Genomic DNA, 13956 nt, shown 5'->3' with positions numbered 1-13956 from the left:
CCCAAATGCTACTTAACTAGCCAAAAAGGAATCCTAAGCCCAGTTGGTATCAACCACGTCAAGATGACGCCCATCAGTGTGCGAGAAAACTCCTGAGTAACTCGACAGCTTCCTTTAAAAACCCTGAAATGGAAAGCGTGAAGCAAACGAGCAACTCTTACCAACTTTTTGGAAAGCAGCAGAGCGGTGTTGTTGTCACTCTCCAGGGCCCAGTTAGCAAAGCGCAGGATGTGCTCCTGGTGGCGCTGGAGCTTAGTCATGGTCCAGTGCTGTCTCTCTAGCTTCTCCTGCTGCCCTTCAGTAATTTTCTAACATTAGAGGGAGGAGAAAACAAACTTGTGACGTTTCAACAGAAGCTGACCCATTTCCTGTTTGTTCATATGCTAGCCTCATAACATGCCACGTGAGGCTATTGATCAGCCCACACCTTGTTATTAAAACCAGTGTTGCCATACGTAGAGACCTGAACCATGGACAGAGGTCTTAACCTTGCAGAATGAGCTCCCTCAAGAGCAGTACCATCAGCTTTAAGCACTGGATTTTCTGCAAAGAATGTTGCAAGAGAGGTGCTGAGCCCCACCAACAGCCCACTGTGCTATACAGCAGCAAGGGTTCAGCTGGATACTGCCAGCACCAAGGGAGCCCCCCTCTCCACAGCACTGTAAGCAGATAGGTGGCTGGCTTAGGCAAACTCCCTTCTTTAACAGATGTCTCGAGTGTCACCAAGTTCACCTACCCATCACACTTTCAAGAACTTGTTTTAAAGCATTTCTTACAGTAATCACATAAAAAACACAAACTTTTCCATGTGTTTATGTCCAAAAAAAGAAGCCTAACTCTGGCAGAAGTTACTGCTAGCAAGTGGCCAACCAAAACTTGGCTGAGTTTATCCTGGCTCCAAAATCAGCCATCAGGATTTACCAGCTTCATACCTGGTCCTTCAGTCATAACCTTATCAGTCTATGCTAATTTCAATGAGTTTAAGCTCCCTGATATATGAAAACTGTAGGGAAGAATTCATGGCTAATAGCAGGGAGTTTCAAAAAAATTCCTGACCTTTTCTATCCCAGGAGAGACTAGAATCATAAGTAACTGCAGATACATAGATGTTTTCCGTGGCTTTCCAGGTCAAGGCTAGACTTAATGGAGGCAAATTTCTCCCCGCTCAGCCTACTCCCTGGGCCACAAACTGTGCAAGAGCCCAAGACGCCCGCCTCACCTGTGCATCACTGACCAGGACCTTGCCCCGTTTATTGAGCTCCTTCATGATCTGCAGTATAGCCATCTTCACGTCTACCTGTACTCGCTTCTGCACGTCAGCCACCTGCCGGATCCTGTTGGGAGAAGATGAACCAATACAATTGTTTTGGTGCAGCCATTTTCTCTTAAGCGTTTTTCGTGAAGAGCTGCTGCTCAAACAAAGAGCAACAACAGTACCACAGGGGTCCATAAACAGGAAGGGCAAGCCTCTTTTCAGGAAGTGAGCCTAATCACTACAAAAGGTATGGTGCACCCTTCTCCTGAAATGGTTTAGTATCACTTTGCTGGGTCACTGTGAGGCAAAATACCTTTCGCCTCCCCCCTCAAGGGTTAATGTGAATAATAACAGGCCTGGTCCTTCTTGCATGTTACTAATTTGTCTCTTGGTCTTATCATTTTCAAGGCCAGGGATGGAAGTGGCATGATTAAGCTTCTCACGAGAACCTGCGGCCTGTAGGATGAGGGGGATGAGTGCCAGGAGAGATGAGGTAATCTTCTAGAGGCTTCTTCTAAGAAAGTGTCCTGATGGGATGTCATCACCTGAGGCTACTGGACGGGAAACTATAATTGAACTAAGGCCCTGATGAAGAGAGACTAGCTGCGATCCCGTTGGACTAAAGGCCTGAACTATGACCTGCATGAATTGCAATTGCTAGCAATGTAGGGAACACCTGAGCTTTAGCCTTTCCAGAATTTAAGGTTTGTGCTGTCTAACACAAATCTAAAGAGTGACAGCTGAGCTAGTTTTCTTGTTTTCCTGCTACAAGATTAGAGTAGTGTGTTGGCTATGGAATAAACTCTCTTACTGACAGAAATTGAAATTATAATTTAAAAAACAATAATAACGGTCTGGTCACTTGCATGCAACTGCCCTGGGGGGCCATGGGGTTTAGCTTTGGGCTCCTTGACAGTCAAAACAAAAATGTTAAACATGTTTTCCCCCCTAAAGGAGATCAAGGCCCACTGACTCTCCAACTCTGCTTGTGAGGGTCAAGGAGAAGAAAACCTCTGCTATTACTTCAAGAACCCCAGGCAGCCAAGCTCAAGCCCAGGAAAGTGAGAACTCTGATTCTTTTCCTGTAAGAAGAAACTCCACATTGGTATTACCCACAACCCTTTCCAGTGCCCTGGTGCTTCTCCCCATTAATGTCTTCAGAGAAACAGCTACTTACGAGGAACGCACTTCCTTGGTTGACTTCTGTAGAGTGGCATGCTTATCACCCAGGCGCTTGACCAATGTGGCCAGCATCTTACGCTGGTTCTTGACCGCATCCTCCAAGAACTGGTACCTAAAAAAAAGGATGTCCTCAAGTGCCTGGCAAAAGTGTTTTAACAGTCGTCCCACATAAATAGCATATTACTGTTCATCCAGAAATACAGCATACTATCACAACATGACCAATTTGGACATGGGAGAAGGAGGGAGCAAGGCACAGTGGCTTGCTCTGATCATATCCTGCCCAAGTGGCCAGCTGCAGAATATTGAGGCATCACCCACTTTTACTTTTCATGAACACACAAAGGGGCAGCGTCTTTTCCCTTGCCGTAAATCCAACAGGATTGAGGTTTGGGGGGAGTGGGGGGGGGGGGGGGAGAGACTCAGAAACAGGCCCAGGAAGCCCACTCAAGTTAGGTGTAGCCAATCCTGCTCATCATTTATCTGATGGTTAAATTCTAACAAGAGAACTTACAAGTGGGCGTGCATAAGGGCTACACCTTAAGAGGATAAACAGCACAGGGAGACCAATTCTGGGGTTGACCACATGAAACAACAGGTGGCATTTATGTATTAAAAACCTCTATACCCTGCCTTTCCATCTGGTTCAATGAGGTGCCAGGCCCACAAATTTCAATACCTATCTTATTTGCATGCCACCCTTTCCCAATGGAGGGCCCCTACCATTTTATCTTAACTACCCAGTGGGCTGGGTTAGGCTGAAAAGAGTGAGAGTAGCCCAAGGTGTCCCAGTAAACTTCAAGACTGAGTGGGAATTTGAACATGGGCCTCCCCCAGTCCCAGTCTGATGCCTCAACCACTGTATGACAGTAGCCAACAAGAATGCTTACTGATGATCCTTGTGCGCATTCAGCTGACAGTCCCGGCAGGTCAGGGTGTCACAAGTGTCACAGAACAGCACCAGTGGTTCGTGCTTGTGGACCGAGCAGTAGACAGTCTTCTCTCTCTCCTGGGACTTGGCGGCACCTAGGAAGATCAAAGGCCAACCTATCTGTAGGCTATGTAAGTGTCTACCATTTAGGATCACCACAATGCCTTCATAATGCCAACTACTATGGGGAGTTCAGCCTTCCCCTGCTACTGAAGGCTCTGTGCCATTTTTCAGTGGCAGAGAACTTTAACTGGACTTGAAAGATGCAGATGGAAAACCGTTTAAGAGAAGGATATGGCTCTGGGGCAGAGCAGATTTAGCAAAACTTTTACTGCCCTCTTCAGGGAACCTGCCCAAGGCAGCTCACAAAATAAAGCATAACGAAAGCAAAGCATTCAAAATTATTAAATTGCAGCACTAAAAATCCAGCCAAAAGAAAAGCCGCTAAGCCGCTTAAAGTAAGTTTTCAGACAAAAAGCACATTAAAACAGTGTTAAAAGACCCCTTCATTAAAAGCTTGGGTGAATATCTACCAAAGATTATAAACCTGGCCAAAAGTTATCTTTTAACATTTCTTGGTACATCCGACTGAAATGTGCTCAAGCATTCTCTGGTATGTTACATTAATCACCTCTTTTTGCCATTAACAATTCATTCGGGTCTGATTTCTGACTCAACCCATGCTTACTTTCTTTCTCTACTCTGACCTACAGGTCTTGAGTAGTATCAATCCATCTCAGCTAAGAATAAAAAGAAGAAAGAAAGAATTCAAGACAGGCAGACTATACTATATTAGAGAAGATGCCTTGTCACATCCTGCCTGAACTCTCATGGCCTGAACAACGAATTTCGCTAAAATAGGAGTATTTTGCTGATCTAGGATCCACTAAATTTTTAGTAACTAAAATACCTAGGGGAGGCTCTCATTTTGTTGGCACATAACTGGCTTGATGCATTTCCCTCTAGCCTCCTTATACCATGGACATTCAAATAAAACATTCTGCACAGGTTCTGTGATCCCTAAGCCAAAACTGCAGTATCTATCTGAAAACAGTACACATAATATATGGCTTTCAGAGGTCACAGACGGGAGCACAACTGACACTTTAGCACTCCACCAGTGAAAAATACCAGTAACTTAGAGAAGGGGACCTTCCCCAATGAATTCAGGGAAATCACACCAGTCAACTGCTTAGAAGCCTTCCATTGTTCATATGCAAACATTAACCCACTCAGGTGAACAAAAGACTGGAGTCCAGTGGGACCCAATGGGCCAGACTCTCTGGATTTGTTCCAGTAAGGGTACCTTATTCCTCCAAAGGAAGGCACCAAGAGGAAGCTGCTACCTTTAGTTGAACAAATCCACAGGCTCCAACCCAATGAGGGTCAACCTTTCCCCCCAGCCATTAAGACACATCTGCAAGGTTTTCTACACTTCACATATGTGCAGGCTTTGGCCAGTGGGATGTAGAGGCTTTGGTTCCTCCACCTACCTCAGGCCTGCAAGCAGGCATGGCTGCCTGCAAACCAACTTGGAGGAAGGTTACACACATTTCAGTGTCCACGAGCAGGAAAACAAATAGCTCATGCAGACCTTTCCACATGCAGCTGCCCTACCTGTAGACCGGACAGTGTGGTCCTTGGTGTACTTGACTCTCTGATGTGCTTCCACGCACGTCTCACACAGGGGCTCTGAGCATTCCACGCAGTAGCTGGTGGCGGGGGCATTGTCTTCACAACTGGTGCAACACTGATTTCAGAGAGATTAAGTGGTTAAGTTAATCAAGGAGAGAATAGACACGCCCCCTCCACTAATGCCAAGGGACAACACCCGAAAGCCAAGAAAGCTTAAACAAAAACACACTGAAACCAGAAGTTCCAGAAGAAAAGACTGCATACCTGGTTGGCATCTCTTGCATCTCCAAGAGGTTCTGTGCTACCATCTCGCAAAAAGTAATTCTCCACTACATCCTTTAGGTAACACTGGTGCTTGCACACAGGACAGTCAACCACTGTAAAAAGACGAATGAGACAGGACCATCAGGCAACATATATGTGCGTATTTTTTTGGCAAATTGTTTTCTTTTAAAAATCTCCTTTCCAGCAATATGGGTAGACTGGCATTATGTGCTATTGGCTGTTTCTATCCTTATGGCAATCTTGAAAACAATTTCCTTCAGTAATCAATGAGAATCCTTCCTGGTGCCAGTAAATATTATTTCATGCAAACAGAGCCCACACAGAACAAATCTATGCCATATCTCTCTTTTTAAAGAAATCAATTCAAAGGGGGTGGATTTCAATACTGAGACCTAAAGAAATGCCTTTGGTCATTATGATTCAAGTATCCTGTGCATTCAAGTATTCGAATAAATGCATTTCTAGAATTATATATGTCACTGTAAGCCTAAGAAAGTTATGGCTTTATGAATTCATTGTCTGCCTACTATTTGAAATGATACATCATGCAAGTAGGATAGAACAGGTAAAAATGCTACAGATCACAAGAAGAGACAAACCAATGGAAGATAAAAGTTTAAAAATACAGAATTGACCATTTTAAAACTCAAAATGAAATCAAAATCTGTTTTCCTCTCAAACATGGTTTGGAAGCTGAATATGTCCTATGCCTGAAGCACCAATTTGAAGTGTGTCAGCCCAACAAATCTGATTGTTTTTCATATCCCTAAACACAGCTGTGTTCATGGAACCTCATGTTAACTTACAGTAAAAACAACTATACAAATTAAAATGAGGCAACCATAACACCAAACTCACAAGTTACTCAACTGCCCAGCCATACTGTCCGTGCAGGGCTAGGGCTCCACAGGTTATACCTGATGTCTAATACTGTAGCTTTTATAATGAGCTGAGGAACTCAATAATCAACGCCCTCTTACACAAATTTCAGGGTTACCCAGATGAATGGTTCATTTTATACCTTTTATCTGATTGGAATCTTTACATTAACAATTGAGTTGATGGGTATTTCCTAGCCGCTATGAGAATCTGTGGGTTGGTCATGAATTATCATGAATTTTATCTCTACTTAAGTTTATGACCATTTATCAAGCGTGTTCTCTGTTGTGTATATTTGTGCTACCTGGCTATGCAGTACTTTAGATTGTTCAGTGCAAGGGTGCCCAATGTGGTACACGGGGGAACCGTGGTGCCCACCAACATCTTTCCTGCGCCCAAGAGTTTTTAGAAAATAGAAGGGACCAGGTGGAACTTTCGTCCAGCAAGACTTCTGATTGGCCATGGGAGATTTGATTGGCTGTGCACTTTTTCTAAATGTTGCTTTCAAAGCAGCTGCTACCACAGCACAAGGATCTTCATTGTGTGACTGAAAGTAACCTGTGGGAGCCATTTTGCTCCCACCTCCTGTGGCAGCCATTTTGTCGCTGTGCCCACCATGCTGTGTCAGAAATCCAAAGGTGTTCTCGGACTCAAAAAGGTTGGGGACCCCTGGTTTAGGGTTTGCAATAAATGCCTAATAAAGGTTCTATGATAATTAATTGCTCAGCCCTAAAAGTGTTTCAAACATACAAAATAGCTTTACATGAACTAAAACTGTACCCAGGTCATCTTGGATAATCTATCATGGCAAAACATTACAAAACTCATATTTTAAAACTATATTTACTTAGCGCCGCAATATGTGCTCTATGTATATTTTTAGGAATGTTGTACTTTTCCATACACCACTCCTGCAGAAGCCCAAAAAGCCCCCTGAAATCCTGGGGCTCCAGGATTCCAGAGTTATTTAGGATTGCTGTGATAAGAGGGCACCACAAAAGTCATACTTTCTGAGTGCAGGTCCTTGTGCTCATGGAAACATTGCACAAGAACCAACACACTGTAAAGTTTAAAAGAGAAACCTGCCAGAACAGCTGCTCAGCTGACATCCATGGGTGTAAGATTTGGAGCAGAAGGAGGTGACCCGATTACTGAGATGATGAAATGGATTATATCGCTTCAGATTAGCTACATTGTGCATGGGGGTCTTATGTTTTCAATGACCTTCTCCCCACAAGCCCAGGAACCACACCCCTATGTAACTTGTTCAGAGTACCCCATTACAAGATGTGTTAAAGGCCATTAGCACAGGGCTCAACAAATCCCAAGCACCAGGGAGCCATGGCACCCAAAAACTTAATTTTGCCACCTAGTATTTTCAGCAGTCATTCATTTTAAATGCCTCTTTGTGATTCTCAGTGGGAGTACAAAGCTTAGTTAAGTGAAGGATAAAGGTTAGTTTTTTCTTATGACAACCAGAGTTACAATTACAAGAAACTGTAATGGTTTAGATTTTGTAGAGAAGACAGAGTCAATAAAATATAACACCCCGAAGGCTGAAAAATAAACTTCTGGTTCCTAAAGTCCAAGCAAATTTGTTAAGGCCTGCATTAGCTTACATATGACATTGGGGGGAGGGGCATATTTCATGGAAAATAGCTTGGACAGATTTGCCACCAGTTAAATGGAGGCTCCAGGTTCAGGGATAGTCTACCTCTGACTAATAGATTCTACATTGAACAGGTAAAAAGCAGACGGCTTCTTGTGTGGGAGACAAGAAATAGGCCTAGAAAGCTTATCACAGGTACCTGGCTGAGAGAACTGAAGGCTGACCAGAGTTAGACCCAACAAGGTACTGTGTTCCTATCCAGTGGGAAAGAATGACAGCAGGAATAGCAGGAGAAATATTCTTTTGTGCAATGTGAGCAGAAAAATGACAGATGACCCCTATTGCAAGTACTCTTACTGACCGTCCCTCCTGGACTAGGCACGAGCCACCATACTGTGCCACTTACTGTCCTCAGGTGTCTTCCAAAAGCAATAATTTGAAATATTTTATCCCATCTTGACACTCAAGGCAGCTAACAATGTAATAGCAAACTGCAAACGCATAAACACGAACAATTCACCAACAAAATAAAGACAAACGACGCACAACAAACCTGCCCAAACAGTTTACCTTCCACTCACTGCTCTCTGAAATGACCCTTCCTGAATGCAGAAAGTGAAGGCAACCCTACACACCCTCTCTGCCAAGGCATTCCAAAGGACTGGAGAGCTAGTACAGGAAGAGCCCACAACCATGGCACTGCCCAGAAAAGGCTGTCTGAAGAAGGCAGCTGACCTATACTGAGAGATGTAAAGTATCCCCAGGCTACCAGGTGCAACAGGAAGTTCCATGTGCTGGAGGAAGTTTGGAAGAGCTGTAAGCAGTTATAAAAGACAAAAGGCCATCCACTTTATCTCCGCAATCTTGGCTTGACTGTATGTCATATTCCACTCTGAGCCTTCACAACAGACAAGGACAGTGAGACTTTTTAATTTCCATTTATAATGTGAAATCTGTCAAGGGTATTTTTACTATTCTAAAAATGAGTTGCTTTACTGCATTTCCTTTGATTCTGAGGACCACTGCCAAAGAAGAGCATTTCCAAACAATGGCCCTGGGCCAGGCATGACATCATCCCCCCACTTAAGGAAGGTTGCTTTGGCATGAACCTTCTTTTCTGCTTTTAGACTGCGTTCTGATCAGGAGGCATTCCTACACCTGGCAACTGCATGCCTTTCTTACACTAAATATAAGCAGTAAACAATGGGTTGGTGGTGAGAACCTCTAACACTGGATATGCATGCATTAAGAAGTTACTATGAAATGATATACTAGGGGGTTCAACTGATGTTAATCCCTACCAGGTCACTGTTTTCACCATTCAAAGGGCTTACAAGAATGTCCAGGACAGGTTTCCAGCAGTCTGTACACAACTCCCCAGTGGAGATCCAGAAGACTATCTCCTCACCTCCATTTTATCTTCACAACCACCCTGCTAAGTAGGTTAAGTGGAAAGAGTACCTGGCCAAAAAGTCACCCAGCGAGCTTCCATGGCATACTAGGTACTCTTAAGCCTGGATCTCACAGATCCCAGCCTGGGTGCAAACCCAGAATATTGCTTAATACCACCATATGCACAAACAGTAAACTTGTTCAAAATTTGTGTGCAAAAAAAAAAGAAAGACTAAGCACTGTAAGTAGCAAGGCATCGTTGTCATAGGCCAGAAAAATCCTTTCCTTCCCTTGTGTACGGCCTGATGCTAAATGTGGCAACTACTGATTATTGAATCTCTGAAGCTCCTCTGGACACCACAGCACAAAAACCTAGACAGAACTTAGTCCATTTAATTAAACAAAGTTGCAACTCAAATAACCCTCCCACCTTCAAATTCAAACAACTGCCCTGCGACCTTCAAATTAAGCAAAGGGAGATTTACTTTGGGGTGTGAAGACAATGAAGCTGCCATTTCATCTATTCTAGCCAGCTTACCAATTAGTAAAAAAAAAATGACCGATGAAAGACAGCAGGATGTCTTGGGTATAAGAGGATGCTTGGGTATAAGAGGATGAATACAGTGAAGCATCATTCCCCACCCCCTAATTCTCTCCCCCATCTTGTCCTCATTTACTTTACAAAGCAAACAATCGACAACCATTAGGTAGAAGAGAAACGCTTCTCAGAATGGGAGGGCGGGGGAAGCTAAATCTTTGCACAACTGAAGGCATACCAATTGGCCCTTGAGACAAGCTTGGGAGAAAGAATAAGACTGCTGATAAGACCAACTCCCACTACATTCCATCAGCACAAAAACTCAGGACTAAGGCTGGAAATGGTCAGGGACCTTATTAAAATAAGAACTTTTTCAACAAACTTGCCAAAAAGATAGCATACCTTAAGGCAGAAGATCATTTTGGACAAGGACAGGTTTCCTGTTTTCCACTGGCATTGTGACAATGAAAAAGTAGCCACTGACTTAGATTAGCTTCCTAAAACAAGCTGAAATCTACCCTCAGTATATCATGAGCAGTTCTAAGTCAACTTCTGCTTGCATGTGGACTGACTTTCAAGTATGCGGTACATAGCTGCTAGCACATTTTTGTGGGTTCCCCACTGCAGTAACACTTTTCATCTTGGGTGCAGGAAGCAGTACCCAACATTGAGATGCACACTCCCCCCCCCCCACTTGACCACTAGCTCTTATTTAGCTAGACTGGCTGCAGCATCCTGGCTGACCAGAGAGATCCAGGATTTAGTCTCAGTGTTTCAGTTCTTCCCAAAGCTGGGTACAGTACCCATTCAGACACAGCATCCTTCAACATTATTCAGAAGTTATTTTTCAGAACTTCAGAAGTTATCTTTCCCCTCAGCAAATACTGAATGTCAGTAAAAAAAGATAGGTGCTCATGCACCTAAATCAGAGCAAGAGGTTTTATTATTTTATTATTTATTAAATTTATGAATCACCCCACCCCTACTATCATAGGGCTCTGAGCGATGTACATAATATTAAAGACAATAAACAAAACAATAGAATATATTAAATTACATTTATTAGAAAAAACAAAACAATAGAATATATTAAATTACATTTATTAGAAAAAACAAATGGCGGCTAGTATCTTCGACTGCCGGCCGTTTCACAAGGGGGGGGGGGTTAAACCGAGCATGGAAAACTGAGGGTGCCAGCCAAGGCGAACATTGCTGTCCTCAACCAAAGGTTGGTACTCCAGCTATATGAAAGAATAATGAAAAATCCATATCCACTGTTGGGAAACCGAGCTTCCCTTACGCTCTGGTTCCTATTATGAAACACTACCAAAAACCTCTCCCCATAAATCATGAAACACTACACCCTTCTGATGTTTCCACTACTGTATCCAATAAGATTGGCTCACAGCAAGAATACCACCAGCTACCAGAGAATGATGCTGAAGATTCTCCCACTTTGGGTTTTCTAGATATAGGGTACTGCAGGCAACTGCAAAACAAAATGCAAAAAGAAAGAAAGAAAGAAACCAGAAGTTGCTTCAGTATCTGAAGAACAACCCAAAACCTGCGCACCTTCTGACTTCTTCAGAACTCAATAGGCTGGGTGCCTAACAAAATATTAGAGGGGGCTAATCGTAAGATAATGAGTGGGTTTTTTAAATCCAGGCTGTTGTATTTGGGCAACGCAGATTCTGCAAGCCTTAACTTGACTGAAAGCATGAAGGGCACAATTCTAGTGAGAGACACCCCAGTTAGCTCCCCTGAAATTACTGGGCTGGAGTACCTCTGCACAAGATTAAGGTTAGTCCATTAAATTAGAGGTTATGGACCTTAAAGAACTGATGCACCTTCCCTTCAACTGCTGGCAACCAAGAGCCCTGCTTCACTCACTGACACCTAATGAAGACAAAGCAAAAATATATGTACATGTACATATATACACACACCCCTGCCCATAAATGGTGGTATGAGACAGTCAGCCCCCAACAGTCCCTAGAGAAATACAAAATCTTTACTCAGGAACACTGCCTAAAATGTTTTCCTGCTTGGTACTGATCATTAGAACTTTTCCAGATCAGCTGCTGAACATCTCTGTATGAGCCAAAGGTTTGTCTTCCTATGCCCACATCCTAATTTGGTACCTATACACAGCCTGCATAACCCAGTCAGGGCACCTGGAGGAGCCAACCACCAGACTGAGTTCCAAAATCTTTTCACTATTGCTTTTTAGGGTCTACGAACTGTAGCTTATGAAAAGCAAGGGATAAAAGTACTAGCAGACTGGGGAGAGAACAGAAGAAAAGTATAGCTCTAGACTGCTGCAAAAGGTCCTTACCAGACATGCCCACCAAGGTGTGTCCACTGCATTGAAGTGCTAGGGGAGTGCTCCTAAACCAGACCAAACCTTACTACAATTTCCTCCAGACAGGGAAATTCTGCACTAAGACAGAAAAAGAACACCCTGAAGTCAGCAAGTTTTCATCTGGGAATCAGCAAGCAAAGCCAGAAATCCAGACAGGTCTGATGGTTTCACTTCCAATTACACTAAGGTAAGAAAAGTTCACAGTAGGCTGGAAGAAAGTACCTGGCTTCTCTGATGTATGCAAGTGGTACCTAGGAATATCAGGCCTGCAATGGGGCTAGCATCTCAAGTGAATGATCTACTAAAGTTTGTTGTGGGTTTCTGGGCATTTGTTTGTGTTAGCCTGCTTGTACCAACAAAAACAGGTTATGGGGGGTCACTTTCCTAGTATTGTGTTATTCATAACATTCCTTTAATCTTGTGTACTGTGTAAATAATAATATAGATCAGGGAATGAACAAGCCCAAACGTTGATTGCAAGAAAAAAACATCAAAGGATTTCATCAAATAAAAATTGCTTTATAAACAATCTGGAACTGATCCAGCACAGATGGAAGGACCCTGCATGCAGACTTGCCACTGCTGGAAACTACATTTTTCTTGACTGAATGTCTCAAGAGGATACAAATGTTTCTATACCAAGAGTATAGAAAATAGGTGGTTTGCTCAAGTCTCCCCACATCCACACTGTTGATAAAGATAACTCCAAGCCTAGGGCAAGAAACTGGGGAATTTGGGAAAGAAAATGGGGAATTTAAATAAAGGCAGTAGAAAAATGTTTCTTTGACGGCAAGATGACCTATAAAACGCTCCTTAGTACAGCACTTGTGTGCCTAAATTATTGCTGCAGATACATCTCCACGTACGCCTCCTGTAACAATTTTAACTCCTGCAAATAGATATAGCAGCCTGGTAATGCAATGGTATTTGAATCTAGGTTTCCACTCGTAGCCAGGGCCTCAGAGGCTGCCTTGAAAACTTGGAGAAACAAGATTTAAGAACAAATCAACCTAAAACTGCGCTTGTGAAGAACATGAAGATCATCCAGGCAAACTAGCAAATAGGGTTCACACAGGAATGAGTAAAAATGAACAAGGTGAGAAGCCTAGAGTTGTGGCACATGCAGATCAAGCCAAACAGAGAACGAGGAAAATGATGAGAAAGCACACACCTTGGAAATCTAAAGCTGAGAACTCTTATTTCTCACCGGATTGTGTGCCAACATGGCAGATACTCAATTCTGGAGATACCTCTGCAGGAAGGCAGAGTTTAGGTGTGCAACTCCATACTCAGAACTATGATCCAAGGATCCCCTAGAAGCAGCTTTCCCAGGAACCATTTGCCGCAACCCCTTCAGTCAACTCAATTAGGAACACATCTCTTACTCATCCTGGCATGAGAAGCTAGCCACCAAGATAAAACAGCCATTAAACTGCAAGGGGGAGGGGAGGGGAATGCAAAGCCTGATAAGCCAGGAGCGACTAAACCCAAAACTGCTTCCTGCGCTCCATTACATCATGTTTACGGAAAGCACAAAAGCCTTAGGGTTGGACAGAGGGCTGAGCGCAAATGACTCCCAACGGATGGGGGGAAGAGGACCGGCGAAAGGGCTACCGCCCCACGGAGCAAGAAGGCGGGAAAAGGAGGCAATGGCTGCATGGAGACAGCTCCCGCCTCTTTTTTTTTCCCCGATCGCCTTCCTCCCCGCTCTCCTTGCAGGAGCTCAATAGCAGAGCAGGCGCCGCACTTCTCGCGAGACGCGCGGCTCCCGCCCTGCCGATGCCCCCCTCGCCGGAATGCACGTGGCCACGCCTCCCTTGCTGCACCGCGGCCGTCCCACAGGCCCCCCCTTCCCTCCCGCCCCACCCCCCCCTTCCCATCGATGCAC

The 13956-nt window shown here is 43.9% G+C and overlaps 1 protein-coding gene across 2 annotated transcripts in view; it reads right to left on the bottom strand.

Moving 5' to 3' along the window:
- TRIM28 (tripartite motif containing 28) overlaps positions 1-13956 on the bottom strand; it is a 28799-nt gene that overhangs the window by 13960 nt on the left and 883 nt on the right. For both annotated transcript variants that reach the window (XM_015425805.1, XM_015425806.1), the window contains exons 2-7: positions 5268-5380; positions 4986-5118; positions 3328-3463; positions 2433-2549; positions 1220-1334; positions 162-308 (exon numbers count right to left, since the gene is read on the bottom strand). In XM_015425805.1, coding sequence (XP_015281291.1) covers positions 162-308; positions 1220-1334; positions 2433-2549; positions 3328-3463; positions 4986-5118; positions 5268-5380 — 761 coding nt within the window. The remainder of the gene's footprint in view (positions 1-161; positions 309-1219; positions 1335-2432; positions 2550-3327; positions 3464-4985; positions 5119-5267; positions 5381-13956) is intronic.

The sequence above is a fragment of the Gekko japonicus genome, unplaced genomic scaffold (genome assembly GCF_001447785.1).
Source record: "Gekko japonicus isolate JY-2015 unplaced genomic scaffold, Gekko_japonicus_V1.1 scaffold1967, whole genome shotgun sequence".
NCBI lineage: Eukaryota > Metazoa > Chordata > Lepidosauria > Squamata > Gekkonidae > Gekko > Gekko japonicus.
This window is presented reverse-complemented; position numbering and strand designations above follow the sequence as displayed.